At 43.6% G+C, this 18,106-nt stretch overlaps 1 protein-coding gene across 3 annotated transcripts in view; it reads right to left on the reverse strand.

Moving 5' to 3' along the window:
* SHROOM2 (shroom family member 2) overlaps positions 1-15,180 on the reverse strand; it is a 180,284-nt gene extending 165,104 nt beyond the window's left edge. For all 3 annotated transcript variants that reach the window (XM_084844225.1, XM_084844226.1, XM_084844224.1), the window contains exon 1: positions 13,748-15,180. In XM_084844225.1, the coding sequence (XP_084700351.1) occupies positions 13,748-13,978 (231 nt within the window). In that variant the 5' untranslated portion in view covers positions 13,979-15,180. The remainder of the gene's footprint in view (positions 1-13,747) is intronic.
* Positions 15,181-18,106: the final 2,926 nt, after the last annotated feature.

An 18,106-nucleotide genomic window follows, 5' to 3' on the forward strand; every position in this document is an offset into this window, starting at 1 on the left:
AAAAAGATGTCCTCTTCATCATAGGGGATTGGAATGCTAAAGTAGGAAGTCAAGAAATCACCGGGATAACAGGCAGGCATGGCCTTGGTGTACAAAATGAAGCAGGACAAAAGCTAATAGAGTTTTGCCAAGAGAACATGCTGATCATAGCAAACACTCTTTTCCAACAGCACAAGAGGCGACTCTACACATGGACATCACCAGATGGTCAGTATCGAAATCAGATTGATTACGTCCTTTGCAGTCAAAGATGGAGAAGCTCTATACAGTCTGTCAAAACAAGACCTGGAGCTGACTGTGGCTCAGATCATGAGCTGCTTCTTGCAAAATTTCGGCTTAAATTGAAGAACGTCGGGAAAACCACTAAACCATTCAGGTATGACCTAAATCATATCCCTGATGAATATACAGTGGAGGTGAGGAATAGATTTCAGGGATTAGACCTGATAGACAGAGTGCCTGAGGAACTATGGACGGAGGTCCGTAACATTGTTCAGGAGGCAGCAACAAAATCCGTCCCAAAGAAAAAGAAATGCAAGAAAGCCAAGTGGCTGTCTGATGAGGCTTTACAAGTAGCTCACGAAAGAAGGGAAGCGAAAAGCAAGGGAGAAAGGGGAAGATATACCCAACTGAATGCAGAGTTCCAGAGAATAGCAAGGAGAGACAAGAAGGCCTTCTTAAATGAACAATGCAAAGAAATCGAGGAAAACAACAGAATGGGAAAGACTAGAGATCTCTTCAAGAAAATTGGAGATCTCAAGGGAACGTTTTGTGCAAAGACGGGCATGATAAAGGACAAAGAAGGCAGGGACCTAACAGAAGCAGATGAGATTAAGAAGAGGTGGCAAGAATACACAGAAGAACTATACAGGAAAGATCTGAATGTCCCTGATAGCCATGATAGTGCGGTCACTGAACTTGAGCCGGACATCCTCGAGAGTGAAGTCAAGTGGGCCTTAGGAAGCATTAGTAACAACAAAGCTAGCGGAGATGACAGTCTCCCAGCTGAGCTATTTAAAATCCTAAAAGATGATGCTGTTAAAGTGCTGCATTCAATATGCCAACAAATCTGGAACACTCAACAGTGGCCACAAGACTGGAAAAGGTCAGTTTACATTCCAATTCCAAAGAAGGGCAACGCCAAAGAGTGTTCAAACTACCGCACAATTGCGCTCATTTCACATGCCAGCAAGGTGATGCTCAAAATCCTACAAGCTAGGCTTCAGCAGTATGCGAACCGAGAACTACCGGAAGTACAAGCTGGGTTTCGAAGAGGCAGAGGAACTAGAGATCAAATCGCCAACATTCGCTGCATCATGGAGAAAGCAAGAGAATTCCAGAAAAACGTCTATTTCTGCTTCATTGACTACGCTAAAGCCTTTGATTGTGTGGATCACAACAAACTGTGGCAAATTCTTAAAGTGATGGGAGTACCAGACCACCTTACCTGTCTCCTGAGAAACCTGTACGAGGGTCAAGAAGCAACAGTAAGAACCAGACATGGAACAACCGATTGGTTCAAAATTGGGAAAGGAGTACGACAAGGCTGCATATTGTCACCCTGCTTATTTAACTTATATGCAGAGTACATCATGAGAAATGCCGGATTGGATGAATCAGAGGTCGGAATTAAGATTGCCGGGAGAATTATCAACAACCTCCGATATGCAGACGATACCACCCTAATGGCAGAAAGCGAAGAGGATCTCAAGAGCCTCTTGTTGAGGGTGAAAGAGGAGAGTGCAAAAGCTGGTTTGAAACTCAACATTAAAAAAACTAAGATCATGTCATCTGGCCCTATCACTTCCTGGCATATAGAAGGGGAAGAAATGGAAGCAGTGACAGATTTTACTTTCTTGGGCTCCAAGATCACGGCAGATGGTGACTGTAGCCATGAAATTAAAAGACGCTTGCTCCTTGGGAGGAAAGCTATGGCAAACCTAGACAGCATAGTAAGAAGCAGAGACATCACCTTGCCGACAAAGGTTCGTATAATCAAAGCTATGGTTTTCCCAGTAGTAATGTATGGCTGTGAGAGCTGGACTATAAGGAAGGCTGAGCGCCGAAGAATTGATGCTTTCGAACTGTGGTGCTGGAGAAGACTCTTACGAGTCCCCTGGACTGCAAGGAGGTCAAATCAGTCCATCCTAAAGGAAATCAACCCTGAGTGCTCATTGGAAGGACAGATAATGAAGCTGAAGCTCCAATATTTTGGCCACCTAATGCGAAGAGAAAACTCCCTGGAAAAGACCCTGATGCTGGGAAAGACTGAAGGCAAAAGGAGAAGGGGACGGCAGAGGATGAGATGGCTAGATAGCATCACGGATGCAATGAATATGAACTTGAGCACACTCCGGGAGAGAGCGCAGGACAGGAAGGCCTGGCGTGCTATGGTCCATGGGGTCACGAAGAGTCGGACACGACTGAACGACTGAACAACAACAAAGTTTAAATTTAAGTTTGTTATGTAATCTTTTGTTTATATTTTGCTCTGTTTTCTTTTTTCTTCCCCCCCCCCGTTTCTTTCCCCTTTGTCTTTCTCTCTCCTTTTTATATTTTTTCTTTTCCATCTCTCTTTTTCCCTATTTTATCATTGATGGGTCCTCTTAAGAATACTGTAATGTTGGAAACTGTAGAAGATGATTATGTTGTTGGTGTTCCTTATTTTGTTTATAAAGATAAAAGTAGAATAAAAAGTATTATTAAAAAAAAGGAACCCCATAAGCAGGACATGAGCATGATAGTAATCTCCAGAAAATGCTATTCAAAGGCATGCTGCCTCTGATGTTCAAGGAACCATAAAGCCATCACACGTCTAGTAGTCACTGTTACCTGTAGCCTTTTAAAGCCATCTATGTTGGAGACCATCACCACACCCTGTAGCAGCAAATTTAACAGTTTAATTATGCACTGCCTTTCATCTGTTCTGAATCTCCCACCATTCATCTTCATTGGATGATCCTGGGCTCTAGTATTACGGGAGAGGGAGAAACACTTCTCTATATCCACTTTCTCCACACCATGCATAATTTTATAGACCTTCATCCTCTTATACTACCCCCTTCCTCACTTCCCCCCTAAGCTAAGAATCCCCCAAAACTGCAGCCGTTCTCCATCAGGGCGTTGCTCCAGCCGCTTGCTCATTTTGGTTGACCTTTCCTGCACCTTAGCCAGCTCTACAACTTCCGTTTTTAAATGTGAAGACCAGAACTGTACATACTATCGCAACTGTAGCGGCACCACTTATTTGTAGAAAGGATTGAGACTCTGGGAGTTTATTTTTAATCTCCTTCCATAGCATGGAATTTGCTTTTGCACAGCTGCCACACACTGGGTTGATGTTTTCACTGAGCTATCCATCATGATTCATAGATCTCTTTTCTGGTCAATTACTCCCAGGTCAGAGCCCATCAATATATATGTGAAGTCAGGAATTTTTGCATCACTGTACACAGTTATATTGAACCACATTTGCCTTTTTGCTGCCCATTAATCCATTTTGGAGATCCTTTAGGAGCTCTTCACAATCCATTTCATTTTCACCACCCTGAATAATTTCTACTCATCTGCAAATCTGGCCATCTCACTGCTCATCCCTAACTCCAGATCGTTTATGAACAAGTAAGAAAGCATAGCTCCCAATATAGATCCTTGGGGGATGTCACACTTTACATCTCTCCATTGTGACAACTGTCCAATTATTCCTACTCTCTGCTTCCTGTTCTTTAACCAATTACTGATCCATAAGAGGTCCTTTCCTCTTATCCCATGGCTAAGTTTACTCAGGAACCTTTGGAGAGAGACTTTGTAAAAGCTTTTTGAAAGGGAAGTATGAAGTGTCTACCGGATCATCCCATCCATATACTTGTTAAAACTGCCAAAGAACACTAAAAGATTAGGTAACATTGCTCTTTGCAGAAGCCATGATGCTTCTTAAACAAGACTTATTCTTCTATATGCTTGACAATTTTATCTTTAATACTGTTTTCCACCAATTTACCAGGAACAGATGTTAAGCTAACCAGCCTTTAATTTCCTAGGATTTCTCTTTAAAAAAAAAAAAGGTAATACATTAGCTGCTTTCCAGTGTTCTGTTACGGAGCTTGATTTTAGGGTCAAATTATATATCAGCAATTTGAGATTTGAACTCTTGTGTGAATACCATCCACACCTGTTGCTTTGTCAACAAGGCCTGAATGTTATCTCTTGTCACCACTACTTGCCTCAGTTCTTCAGACTGATTTCCTGAAAAAATCAGTTCAGGCACAGATATCTGCCCTATATCTTCCACAGTGAAGAGAAACACAAATAATTCAGTTCTACAATCTCTTTATCCTCCAGCACACCTTTAACTTCCTTGTCCTCAAATGGTCTAACATCTCCCTAGACAGTTTCCTGCTTCTGATGTAAAGCATGTATAGTCTTAATGTATTTAGCAATATTCTCCTCAGTTTCTTTTTTCCCATCCCTAGTTATTGTCTGTTTGCATTTCTTTTTTCAATGAAAAAAGAAATTTCTTTTTTCTTTTTGAACCACAGTTTCCCTGTTCAGATGTAACAAACCCTGCAAGTTTTCCACTGTGGCATGCCAGCTAAGGGAAAGGGAGGAGGAAGCACAAAAGCACAAGGCTCATTCTAAAAAAAAAAAGAAAAAAAAAGTTTAATTTCCAAGAATGTTTTGCCTGTACTAGGCCACAGCCTGGGAGAGCACTGCTGTCAGTGGTTCTCTGACATCCGGGACTCTCAAAGCCTTTGCACAGAAAACCACAAGACAAATGGTGCCCATAGCAGTTTTCATTACAACACTTCTGAACAAAATATAGAAGAGCACTAAGGTGCAGAACTGGTAAGTCTTCGATTACTATCTTTGGTGAAAGAAGAATACTTCCTGAACCCTCGCTTGAGTGCTAGTAGCCTGTAGTGCACAATTTCTCAACAAGAGGTTAGTTGCATTGTAATAGTTGACACAGTTCACAGAAATGCATGTTTCTTAGGCATCTTTCAACAACGTTTAGATTCATCCACTGCTCATTTAGGGAAAATACATAGAAAATTAAGTTTATGAATCAAATTGTTGTTGAACAGAATACAACAATGGGAACTTACATAGAATTCTGACTCATTTTATGCATCTAAGATGTTTGCCTCCGTCAACCCTCATATATTTTAGGTACTGGTTTTGCAAAATGAAGGGGAAAAGTTCATTGACCAAAGCAAACACAGCACAGGAGCTTGCTTCAGCATTCAAATTACTTAGGTTGTTTGCGTCTGTTTCTTGAGCCAGGCTTTTTTGGCTGGATGACAAGCTAAATTATTACCTAAACTAGAGGTTTCAAGCAGCGGGTGCTGGGCTCACTCTAAGCCCTGGACGGTTCAAACTAGCGTACTGCTTGCCAATCAACAAGTGAGAAGAAGAGAAAGAGAGGCAAAATGAAGTGACACCAGCTCTTCTTTCATCTTCCCTCCTTCCCCAATGAGGAGGAGGGCAAAGAGAACCCTGCACAAATGAGAGGACAAGTGCAAATGAGGAAGGAACCTTGCAATCTTCCCTGCTTAAAATCTCCTCCTCCTCCTCTCGGGAGGAAAGAAGGGAGGAAAGCTAGAACTACATGGATGCTGCCTATGACTGTACTTTTGTCAGATCTCCGTCTTATCAATCACAGACCCAAAGTATAATGGGTAGGCCTCTTTTCACTGAAGGATTTCATCCATTAGATCATGAGATCAACCTTTCAAGGGTGGATTTGGAATTTTGAGAGAGTGTCATGGGGCACTCTCACAATGGTTGCCTGAGGAGACTTGGCCATCCACAAAAGAGCTGCCATGGTGGGCCCAGCAGTCACAAAATGCTCATTTCCCGGGAAGAAAGCCTATAAGACTAAATAAGAATAACTTGCTCAAGAATCAAAGTACAAGGCACAGGTGGGATCAGAGATCCAAAACACAAAGCCACTTTATTGAACCCAGATGAAGACGGCACTGCAGGGCAGCATAGCAGCCTCCAAGTTTTATTTTGAAAAGCTTAGTAAAATAAAAATTAGGAGTGACAGGGAGCCCAGTGGGCACCAAGAGAGATGTCCACAAGTACCACAGCAGAGATACCAGCATTAGATGCACACTAATTTTGAAAAGAGCTATCACTTGTACATTACAATTAGGTTGCAATCCTATAAATGCTTATCTGAGGAAAGCGCAATTTAACCCAATGGGCCTTACATCTGAGTAAACACGTATAGGATTACACTGTTATGCAGGCTCCTTTTTTTCCCTGATGCTTTTTTAATTTGCACTTCTCATTTAGTAGTTTTTGATTAACTAAGCTAGGCTAAAAGTGATCAACTGCTGTTGCTCTCAATACCGGACAGATACATAACTTTAACCTTCCAAAAATTTTACTGAATACCACCTTTAGAAAAAATCTTTAAAAACAACATACAACCCTGAGCTTTAGGATTTATGTGAAATTCTGAAGTACAATCTCATGGTTGTATGTAACAAAAAGTATTTTTAAATGTATAGAATGTACTTTGTTATGTCACTTAACAGTGGTTTTATTAAACTAGACTCAACATTTAAATGGAACTTTACAGTGCAATCCTATACATGTCTACTCAGAAGTAATCCCACTGAGTTCAATGGGACTTGATCCCAGGTCAGTGTGAACACAATTACAGCTTTATAGAACAAAGCATATTGTTCACGTAAGTTCATTATTCTACTGCCTGCAACTGCAAAACCAAATTCAAATGGTTTAACCCTTATAGATTTTCACTGACAATCTGTGAGGCAGGGTTTTTTATTTTAAAATTATATGTCTACCCAATTCCACAGTATTCCAATCACAACTGCATCTAGGTTCTGTGACAATCCACACGGCAATATAACTCTTTTTAAAGGAGTATGGTGTAATCCTGAAATCATGAAATCAGGAAGATGGGAGCAGGGAGTTTTCTAAACAAAATGAACCAGATAGCCTCTTGCTTTGCACCTTCTGAAACTGGGTAAGAAAATTCAGTCAGAACAGCTTTTCTAAACAGGATGTTGTTCCAGATGATCAGTGAATCCGAAGTTCTGCAAGCTCCCATTTGAAGGCCCAGAAGAAGAAATGAGGAAGAGCCATTGCCACATTGCTGTTAATTCTTTGGAAAAAAAGATGCTGTGCACATGTGTGCTCCACAAACACTACAGAACAAGCAGCCTCTACAAATAAAAAAATACCATTTACAAAATAGCCGGGCACTGCTGCAAGCAGAAGGAAAAACCTTGTTAGCGTTCCTGGCTTTTGTTTTATTTTAAAATACACTGCTCCGCTGTACTACTTGAGTGTTAGAACTCTCCCAGCTTTTCAATGCTTACTCAGATGTAAGTCCCACTGAGTGAAATAGGGCTTCTCTGCAAGCAAATATATGTAGGATTGCAACCATAGCCTAAAACCTTTTTAAAAATGTAAGTAACAAAATTGGGCTGGGAGTTTCAGTGATATTTGCGTCACTTATCACAGATAGTATTCGATTGGTGGCCTTGACATTCTGCACTGCAGTCACAACAGTGGTAGGTATGCTCTCTGGGAAGCAAACAGTATTATTCCCAAGAACAAAATATAGCCTATATTCACAGTTACAGCACTGCAAAGATACACTCATGACAGAATGGCAAACTCATGTGACAGCATGTTTGCATACAGCAAACAGGTAACAGGTGTGCATTCTACTTGAAAACAGAGTGCCTGAAAAGGCCCTCAGTGTGTACATAAACAACAGAAACGAGCCAGCTTAGTCACTCAGTTATGGGTTGTGCTGCCCTATTATTATTGGGTTTAACAATTAGGCCTTGGCTTGACCTTGCACCAAACCACCATAACATTTTCCGCAGCTGGCATTCCAGTGCCAAAACACAGCTTAAGTGTAGCTGTTGCAGCGTGCGCTTACTGAATGTTTCCTGAATTCTGAATTTCTTGAACACTCCTAACATGTTATCTTTTGCTATCTTCCCATGTGCCAGATAAAAATTCAAAAAAGCATGTAGTGCAATTAAATACACAGGGTAAACAATCCCTTTCTCCCTCACCGCGCCATCATCATTTCCTCTTATAGCGAACCTGCCTATCAATTTGGATGAAAAACAGGGCCACTCAAAAATAAGGCAGTGGTTTATGTGACTTAGACATTTTTTTTTAATCCCTCAAAAATGGTCTGACAGATGTCTGTTAAGGTTCTTGATCTCCTGCATGCTGAGTTTGTCATGAACAGAGGAAAGAAAGAAACTGGAGGTGAGGGGAAGAAAAGGGAACTTGCTTCCTTGCTCCAGCTGCCCTGCATTTTGGCTAGATGGGTGATTTTGCTCATCTAGCCACAGCTTGGGGGAGGGGAGGAAAGGACCCTGGAGACCCAATAGGAAGCTGTGTAAAGCAGCTTCTGCAGTCTCCTCCCCTCCCCCAGGATTGCCCCCCTTTCCCCATCTCTGCGCTCTGTCTCCAAGCATGGAGACATAGCCAGTGCAGAGAGAACCGTGCTGGCTCCGAGGGGTCGGGGAATGCAGTTTCTGGGGTCTGAGGTTGGAGCCTTGGTTTTGACCTCAGATCCCAGAAACCGAACAATCCTATGTTCTGGTTTTGACCTCAGATCCTATGACAGTGTCTAGGGGGCATAGGATTACTCTTATTTAATAATGTTTTGCCCTGCTTTTCACGGTAAAAAGAGGAGTTGCTCAAAACAGCTTACAAATATAAAAACATAAAAACAATAACTAATCATTAAAACACATTAACAAGCTAAAAGCAGCAGCAAGAACACAAAAGCCAAAACTATTCTGGAGGAGTACACATGGGGAAGCTTAAAAACCTATCCTCCCTACAATACACAGGGATGTTTCAGGAGGAAGGAAAGGAAAGAGAATCCCTTTTCCCTTTCCTGCTCTCCAGAGCCCCACCACTACCTCTGCGTAGCTTTAAAATATTCAGGTTTCAGGATGGTAGTTTCAGAGCACAGTCTTTAGTGTTAAAGGAACATAGGAAGTTGTCTTATATCAGCTCTGACTCTTTGTGCATCTATCACAGTATTGTCTACTCTGATGGGCAGCACTTCTCCTCAGGGTTTCAGGCAGAGATCTTCCATGCTACCTGTTATATCTCCCCCCCCCCCGCCCCCATCAAGAGGCCTGAACAGCACTACAAATCTTCTGTTCCAGGCTGGTTGGAGGCCTGAACAAGAGCGGTCCTCTTCGGGGCTGGGAATATACTGCAATATTTCATTGCAGGTCTCACTTGTCTGTTTTATTTTATAGCGACTTTAGGCATTATTTTCTAGAAAGAACTATGACCTCCCAGCCCTCCCCCCCCCCCCAATATGAGCCACTACTAGGGGAACAAAGACAGCATGGTTAGAAAATTCTTCCTAGAGGGGTAAAAAAGAGAAGGTTCTACCCAGGGTGTCTTGGTTTTCTGTGTCCAGAGAATGTGTTGTGTGGCAGGGCCTGATTGATAAGAAAAACAGATTACATGTCCTGCCAGTATTCTAGAACTTTCCATTCCACTTTTAGCACTGGCTCCTGATCATCCGAAACAATGATTATGGATGTGAACCTTTGCAAGACCAGTACTGTGGCAAGGGAGGGGGTAGCTTTGTTGAGATAAATAGTTGCCTTCAAACACAAATATGCACACAAATAATATTATGCCCATACTTATATGGAAATTCTGAGTGGGGTGGATGTCATATTTCCCAGACTACAAATATGTGACAGTCAAGGTATAGGAAGACAGGCTGAATCTCAACTAACAATGCAATCTTCTGCAAGTCTATTCAGGAATAAGTCCCACTGAATTCAATGAGTTCTTTGGTAAGCCGATACAAGATTGCAGCCTAAATTAGTTGCACTTAGGTCCCACTGAAATCAATATGAAAAGTTAGTTGATTGCAATGGGAATGATGTGCAGCTAACCTGGGTTGGATCCAACCCTATATTCTTAAGAGAAGTATCAATGTGGTGTTATGTTCCTGGGATTCACAGGCATGTAATAAAATCTAAACACCCCCAACAACCATATAATAGTAAGGTTTCTCAGTACACAAATGGATAACAATACCTCTCCAAGACCCCTTTTAATCCATCAAGCAGTAGATATTTGGTGACTTTTTACAGCAGTCTCCATTGAAGAAAAGGATCAAACACAGATGTATGATTCACTACTTGTATTTTGAACAATTAAACTGAACACTGGCAAACGCCACAGAGAATTTGTCTTTTAAGTTCTCCTGTCTCCTTGTCGCATACATAGGATACAATCTAGGGATTTTCACAACATTTGCTAGTGTTAAAGACATGGAATAATGTTCTTTCGTTCAACTTCACCACCTCAGTGGCACATCGATCAGGACACAAGGTGAACACAGACAGCCATTTACCACATGGTCACTTGCTGCCTGCGTCCGTTTGGTAAGCCCACCATGCCAAGTAATGGGGAGAAACGTTTAGCACACTTCCACATCAAATTAGGAATCTGGGAAAGCAGGCGTGTAGCAGAAATTCCCTTGACACTTGACAGGGTAATAGAGATGAAAAGCATACAAAATAGTTACATGTACGTGTGGTAAGTGACCACTAGTGAAGGGTTATCTGTATTCAGTCACAGAACATTTCTTTTTACCAGGCACTAGGATAGGTAAATCAAGAAGTGAGAGTCAGTTTTATGGAACAGCAATGTTAGGCCATGTTGAAACATACATCAGATTTTGTTCCAAGTGGCAGCCTCTAAGTGGTAACCCTGTACCACATCAGAGCAAATGGAGGCTCTTATGACTGAATAGTCCTCCATACAAATCTTCATCATCTTCTCTGAACAGATTTAGACTGCAATCCTGTACCTGGGAGTAAGTTCCATTGAACTGAATGGGACTTAACTTTGTGTAGATGTGGATAGGATTCGACTGTTAGCCTAACTTTTCCCTTGACATGTTAGTTTGATATACACATGATGGTTTTAATAGTGAGAATTAAACCTATGTTTCCATTCACTGCATATATAAAACTTCATTCTGTCAGCAGCCAGCTCCCGTTTGTTCCCAAGGTCTTAAGAGAGTGAGCAGCCAATTTGTTTGTCTTGTTTTTTTAACGTGAGGAAAACACACAAGTTAATGTCTGCACCCAGAAACAAACTGGCGAGCAGTTGTAAAACATGGGCATTTGAGAAACACATGCTAAACAGTGAGAGGAACACTGCAAGAGTGGGAATACTTCCGTCTTACTATTTTACTAGAACTCTGATGTCCACAAACCGGAGCAAACAAGTGGCTCAGGCAGTGGAGGGCTGGTGGCTCTGATCTCAGTGGGGTGGTGAATCCTCTCCGGGTTTCAGTCAGAATGCTAAAGGAGCCTTTAGAGTTCTGACTGAAACCCAGAGTGGATTCACCACCCCACTGACATTGGAGCCACCAGCCCTCCACTTGGCTGAGGAATAGGGCAAGGGAAATAAGAGCCAGCCATAAAATAAGCCACACTCTGGGATGACCTGCAAATACAAATAATGTCTGAGTTACTACAGGTCAGAGATTCCTTCTAACAGAAAACTTTGCCGCACCAATTCATACGCATATTTTATAGGTGAGAAAAACTGAAACTGAGAGGTAGCACAAAGACAGCCATGCTAGACACTTATTTCTGTTACTATTTATTTATTTCTGCTGCTATTTATTTCCCGCATTTATATACTACTTTCTAGAGAGTTATCAAAGCAGTGAACATACGATATAATTGTCACCAAAATACAACAGTAAAACACAACAATGAAACTACACAGTAATCTGCAACCATTTGCTATTGTTAAACTACTGAGAGTCAGAATCCCTTCCCAATCTACTGCAAATCACCAGATATCCCACCTTCTGCTCATCCCTGCTGTAAGACACACAGACTTGTGACTAGGTGTAAGGCACAGGGGAAATGGAGAGTCGAATTAAATAATTTTCCATTCAGAAGCTTGCTATTTTTCTACTCTATAGGTAATTGTGACAACCAACATGCAGGTAGATGTTAGCCTGCTATTATATATAGTGTTGTGCATAGCTTTTGGGAGAAGAATCAAACACAGCTATATAATGTAACTGAGTGCTCAACTGCAACAGTGAAATTAGCAACAGAAAGAATCTACAAAGAGTTGAAAAAAGTTCCTAATTTTCTGGCTTTTCTCTCCCAATTAGGAAAGAGGCCACAACAACTCAAAAGTCCAGAACTTTATCTTGACATGTGCAGTTTAGAGCACTGCTTACAATCCAATCCACAATGAAAAGTTGTTCATTCAGCACAGGTGCAAGACAAAGACAGGAGAAATGACAGTGAAGAGAGACGCTGTTATATGAAGAGAAAGAGGAGGAAACTGTACCACTTCTACAAGGAACAAATGGCCAATTTTAGTAGAGCACTATTGTGTGCCATTCAGGAAACCCCAAATAGGCAAATAAGATCCGTTGATTCATTTTCCCTCAAAACGTGTGAATCATCTTTTTGTATTCATAGTCTCAACAAGTGGTAAAGGGCAAAATTTTCCCCACTCAGGGTAATGGCTGTAAATACTATGTAGTTCAATTTGGCAATTGTATAATTTCAGATGAATTAACCTCGAATGTTATTTTACAATAATAGGGTTTTGGAGGGAAAGAACTCTTAAAAGCTCATGGTTGTACACATTTACACCGAAATATATGTTCCACTGTTGAATAGGGCTTTCTCCTAGATAAGTTTTCACAGGATTGCAGCCTTAAGCTTCCACCCATACTTAGGTGAAGTTACCTTGAAATCAATGGGACTGTAGTATGTATGTGAAATCCAGAATGTGATCAAATTGTAAAGTTACGCCTAAGTATTTAATGTGGTGCCCGTGGGCACCGATGTGCCTGCAGACACCCATCTTAGCACCCACCAGACTCCTGGTCTCTCCTGGTTTTTATTTAAGATTTTTAAAAATATATTTTTTAAATTGGGAGGGAGGTATGGTGCAAAGTAAGTGCTGCCCTCCAGCACCATCTTTGTCTGAGTTCAAGATTGGCTTTGTGCTTAAGACTCAGACCCCAGCTCTGCCTTGGATCAGATTCTTTGCTACGCCACTTTTCTTTTAGTCCCATCAGTTTGGCTTCTGAGAAACTAAGTGTTTTGTGACTGGCCATGCCCACCGTAGAAGCCATTTAACGACTGGGAAATGTCCCATGGCAGCCATTTTGTGACAGCACCCACAACAGTCTCTCAAAATTTCCACTGACCCAAAATGGTTGGGGACCCCTGAGTAACTCTATGACATAGAGAAAGTGTATAAGTAAAATGCCCCCTTTTTGTTACACTGCCCGCTCCCACTGCCCCTCCCAAAAGCAAGGAGCACCCAATGAGCATTTTCAAGCATTGGAAGGCTTGCCAGCAATTTCAGTGAGTAGCGCAAGAGTAGGCACTCCAATGTAACTACTCCAACATAAAAAGAATCCAGACACTGCCAACAAGTTCACAAGAATATTCGTCAGGGTGAATCAAAACAACCACTACTAGTAAAAAGTGTTTCCAAAAAAAACCCAAACCATTTTTATAGCCGTGGAATTGCTTAGCCAGCCTTCAGTGGGTCAGAAACTCTGAAATCCGGATCAGCGCAGTATTCTCTGGTCAGATCCTATATAAACAAAAGAGGGTGAAAATCCCTCGCCCAGCGCCCCTCCCCTTAAACTTTGATAACGTGTACATGATACAGGTATACCGCTGCCCCTGAGCCTTACCTTGGTGATGATGAGAGGCTCTCCGTGTTCTCTTCCTCCCTTTAACGTGAACCCCCAGGGGGCTCCGCCAGTCAATTGTACTTCCACCAGCTTGTGCGGTTCGCTTCCTCTCTGCTCCCCCATCATCACCAGCTGCTCCTGGGGGTGTCCCTGATCCAGAAATACGGAATTCAGCCTCGGATCTTTGTCCGGAAACCTCTCCTGGCCGCCTCGGAGCTCCACATTCTCCATGGTTGCCCGAAACTGTCCCTGTTCTCCTCCTAGTTTGAGCCAGAGCGCCGCTGACCTAGGAGCCACATACCTAACAACAGTTTGCAGCCCGCTCCCATATGGGAGGGGAGGGGGTTGTAAACCCCTTACACATCCAGGCTCCTCCTCCTCGAGATCCCGTTTTGTTATTTCAAACAGAAGCCACCACCAGAGAAGGAAAAGCGGGGGGCTCCCTGAACGTAAGAAGCCGGACTCGAGAGAAGCGCTGGGCTGAGCTAGATGCAACCGGATGGATCAAACCTAGGAAATACATTCACCCGATGGTGTTTGTTTGCTTGGGTGTTGTTGTTGTTTTTATGTATTCAAGTTACACAAGGAGAAAAAGCAGTGGCCGTCGTTGCTGTGGCTTGTCCCCAAGGAAATCATCATAATTAAAAAAAAAGGTAGCACGGCCAGAAGATAAAGAGGGAAAAGTCGCTCGGAAACGTTGGCAACTTCCCCCAGAAACCGATCAGGGTTTCGCTCGGGGTGTCTGTGGGTGGGGAAATCGAATCTCCAAAGTAGGAAAGGGGCTGGGCTGAAACATACATGCGGCTCAGAGGGAAGGGCGCTCCAAACAAAGGGGGTGGGGGGAAGCGAGAACCTCGACCCGGAGAACTCCCCTTCCCCCCACGTCGATAGCAAGGGCTGGAAAGAGAATTCACGCGTCCAGCCTGCCAACAAAACGGGAGCGACGCGTTCCCACGTGGAGCAGTCTCAGCCGTGTGGAAAACCAATGGAGCAGGGCCAGCCGCGCTCCGCCGTGCCCGGGCTTACTCGGAGTCGGAAGTCAGTCCTACGGAGGTCAAGGGGGGGGTTGGTCCCCAAGCGAGAGAACCGCAGCCGTTCACGCCCCCCGCCGCCGGTGTGTGGTGAAGGGGGAACGGCTGGGGCCAGGGCAACAAGGGCCCCCGCTCTGCCCTTTGGGGTTATCACAGCGACCAGGCAGAGGCCAGGCTGGCGTCCGGGGGGGCCACAATGGCCTCTCCTCGGCGCCGTCGTCTGCTGCGCCTAACGCGAGCCCGCCCGCTGGTTACGCACGGCAGGCGCGTTCTCCGGCTGGCGCTTTTTGTGGCGAGGGCTAGCAGACCGGAGAAAGGCTTGGGGCGGCGGCGAGAGAAGGCGGGCCCCGTGCACTCAAGCCTCCCGCAGAGGCTCCGGCGCTCCTTGCAGGGGGCCGGGCCGGGCCGGGCGGGCTGGGCAGCGGCGCAAAGCAACGCGCGAGTGGGCGGCGCTGCAGCGCCTTCTCGCCAGCAGCTCCCTGCGGAGCAGCTGCCCGAAAGTCTTTGTGGGCCGCCGTTTTATCCTGAGGGACCCTCTAGTGGCGGCCGGCGAGAGGAGCAGGAGAGAGCAACGCGGGCTTCCGGGCTTGTGCAGCTGCTACGCGTAGGCCAGGGACGAGACGTGGGCGCGGCCTCTACGGCGCAGCCCTGCGCGCGTCAGTCGCCCGCAGGAGCGCGCGACGTGGGCGTGCAAGCTGCCCCGCTCGATGGGGCCGGACCCACGCTTGCGATGTTATAAAAGCGATCACACCTTTTTTTATTTATCTAGTCGGTGGGGTAGTGGTGCGCTTCGAGGCGCAGCCGCTCATCATGACAGTCCCCACAGCTGCCAAGGAGAGTCCAAAATGTAGGCAGTTGCGTCGATCTGTAGCTATCCGTTTGTTTGCAAGTATTCATAAACAGCTTGCATCTCCAGATTTCAAAGCTTTGTACAAAAACAAAGCATAAAACCTCAGACATACATCTTATCTACACATCTGTAAGATGGTAGGCTAAACTATAAACTGCACAGGGAAGGCTTGCACAAACAGATGTGGCTGCAACATGCGCCTAAAAAATAAAGATAAATAAAAAGAATAGTGCCCAATACTGCCGTTGGGCGGCATAGAAATGAAAGAAATATAGTGTTAGGCCATATCTAATCTCAGGAAAGGCTGGGAGCATTTGGAGCCTGCTATGGGAGAGTCCCCTTCAGGGGAATGGAGTGGGCAGATCCCACTCTCACGGGCCGGCAGGGCTGCACCATGGCAGCCCAGTGACTAGCTTCACTGGGGTGGGCACAATATGTCCAACTCTGATAGCTGCTTAACTTTGCTTGAAGTCATCACTGTATCAAACAAGGGGCTATTCCAACTCGTGCAAAGCTGGGTCCATTAGCTAGTTATAATATGACTCTGTACACGATCTTGATCAGGGCCTCTCCACGCCCTTGGATGACTGACTCTATAGGGAAATGCATGAAGGGTGCAATCAACAATGGAAGCTGCACAGTAGGCGGAGAGAATGCATAGTCATCAGGTGTCCAAAGGGGCCTCAGAATTAATACTGGGAGGGGCAAATGATACATTTTTAGAGGTCTAGCTGACAACCTATTAATTCACATTAAGTGGGGGGGGGGTATTTAATCCCAAAACAGACTGCAGGGAGACCTCCCATCTCTAGGCTCCACATGTCGTTTCTTTAGGCAAAAAGGTGGCAGATGTTTGTAGTTGTGTTTATTTTGCTGATAGAAGATGGGTGTTTCAGGAGGCTTGAAAACTCTTTTCAGTTAAGCTCACTTTAGCAAACCCAAGACAGCTCTACATCTTAACCCTCTAACAGGGTAGACTCTGGTCAACTTTTTGCACTAGGTTCAGATCGATCGCAATCACCTGTAAGACCTTTGAGTTCTATTTGCTTCTGGCATCCCTTTGTCTCCATATTGGCTCTCCAAGGGCATTTTTGGACTGTGTTGTGCATGACACAGCACCCTGTGGAGCCACACAGGTCTGTTCCACATGCTCTTTGTGTTGTGTGTGGGAGATGCGTCCCCATTGTCTGGTGCCATGTTACACTGGAAGCATCTTTGGAACGAGATTTGCATACTGCAGATGGAGCGGGGCCTGAGGCTGAAAAAATAGTGGCTTCCCTAATGCCACCTAGTGAGTTTGGGCTTAGGTGTAGAAGTGCACAGCAGGACAAGCCTATATGTTATATGTACATATAGCATATATCTTTTAAAACACAGAATATGCCAGGTTTTCCAAATGTAGTGAAGAGAACTGTATATAGAGTACTCTATATACAGTTCTGACTTGGATTCCTGCATTGAGCAGGGGGTTGGACTTGATGGCCTTGTAGGCCCCTTCCAACCCTACTATTCTATGATTCTATGATTCTATCCGAGATAGAGAGAGAAGTAAAAGAAGCAAGAAAAAAAGTAGGAAAGCTGGATAACATTTTAAAGACATTATTAATTTGCTTATTCTGAAGGAACATTTCATTTCTTAAATTTGAATGTCATTGTATTAAACAGAAAGCCAATAAGAAGTTGGAGAACTAGCTCTTCTCTTTATGTTAACTATTCCTGGCTGTTTAGAAGGCCTCTGCACAATGTAACAATCAAAGTTGTTGCTAGTAAATATACATCAAGGAAAGAAAAGTGCACTTTTAGCTGCCCTCTCATCCCCATTTTCTTTTACAACAGAATTTTATGGCTGCAGGGAGAGTGCTTTGAATCCTTAAACTTCATTACAATATTTACAGCTGAGCATTGCATCACAAGTCATACTGCCCGCACACTGCCTTAGACACGAATTTCAAAACAGTCTGTTTCTTCTTATTTGGGTATACGGAAGTAACCTTTTAGCTAAATAACAGCAGTGGCTGAGAAAACAAACTTGTTTTCAAAAGATGCAATCCTAAATAGTACAGTGCTAAAAGCATGCAATAAAAAGGCAATTTTAAATGACAATGCTCTTATGAACATGTAATGTTAACATTGCTGTTCAACATGTTTAAAAAGAGCTTGCTTTGTTGGCTAAAGGGCATTGCTGTCAGCCTGTTCCAATTGTGTGTGTTTTTAAATTGAGGTATGACACTTATCCTATACAGAAAATTAAAATCCTATCTGCTCCACAAACCATTAACAACTCTCATTAAGGTGCAATCCTATGCATGTTTAGACCGAAAAAAAGTCCTACAACTTCCAGCATTCCCAGAATATTCATGAGATCAGATTAAGGCTGCAATCCTACGCACATTTCTTTAAGAGTAAGCCCCATTAAACTTAGTGGAACTCACTTCCAAGTAGATATGCATAGGACTGGTCTGCCAGATTAAGGGCACA

This window comes from Heloderma suspectum, chromosome 3, assembly GCF_057233095.1.
Source record: "Heloderma suspectum isolate Gila_16-S chromosome 3, 16-S_ref, whole genome shotgun sequence".
Lineage (NCBI taxonomy): Eukaryota > Metazoa > Chordata > Lepidosauria > Squamata > Helodermatidae > Heloderma > Heloderma suspectum.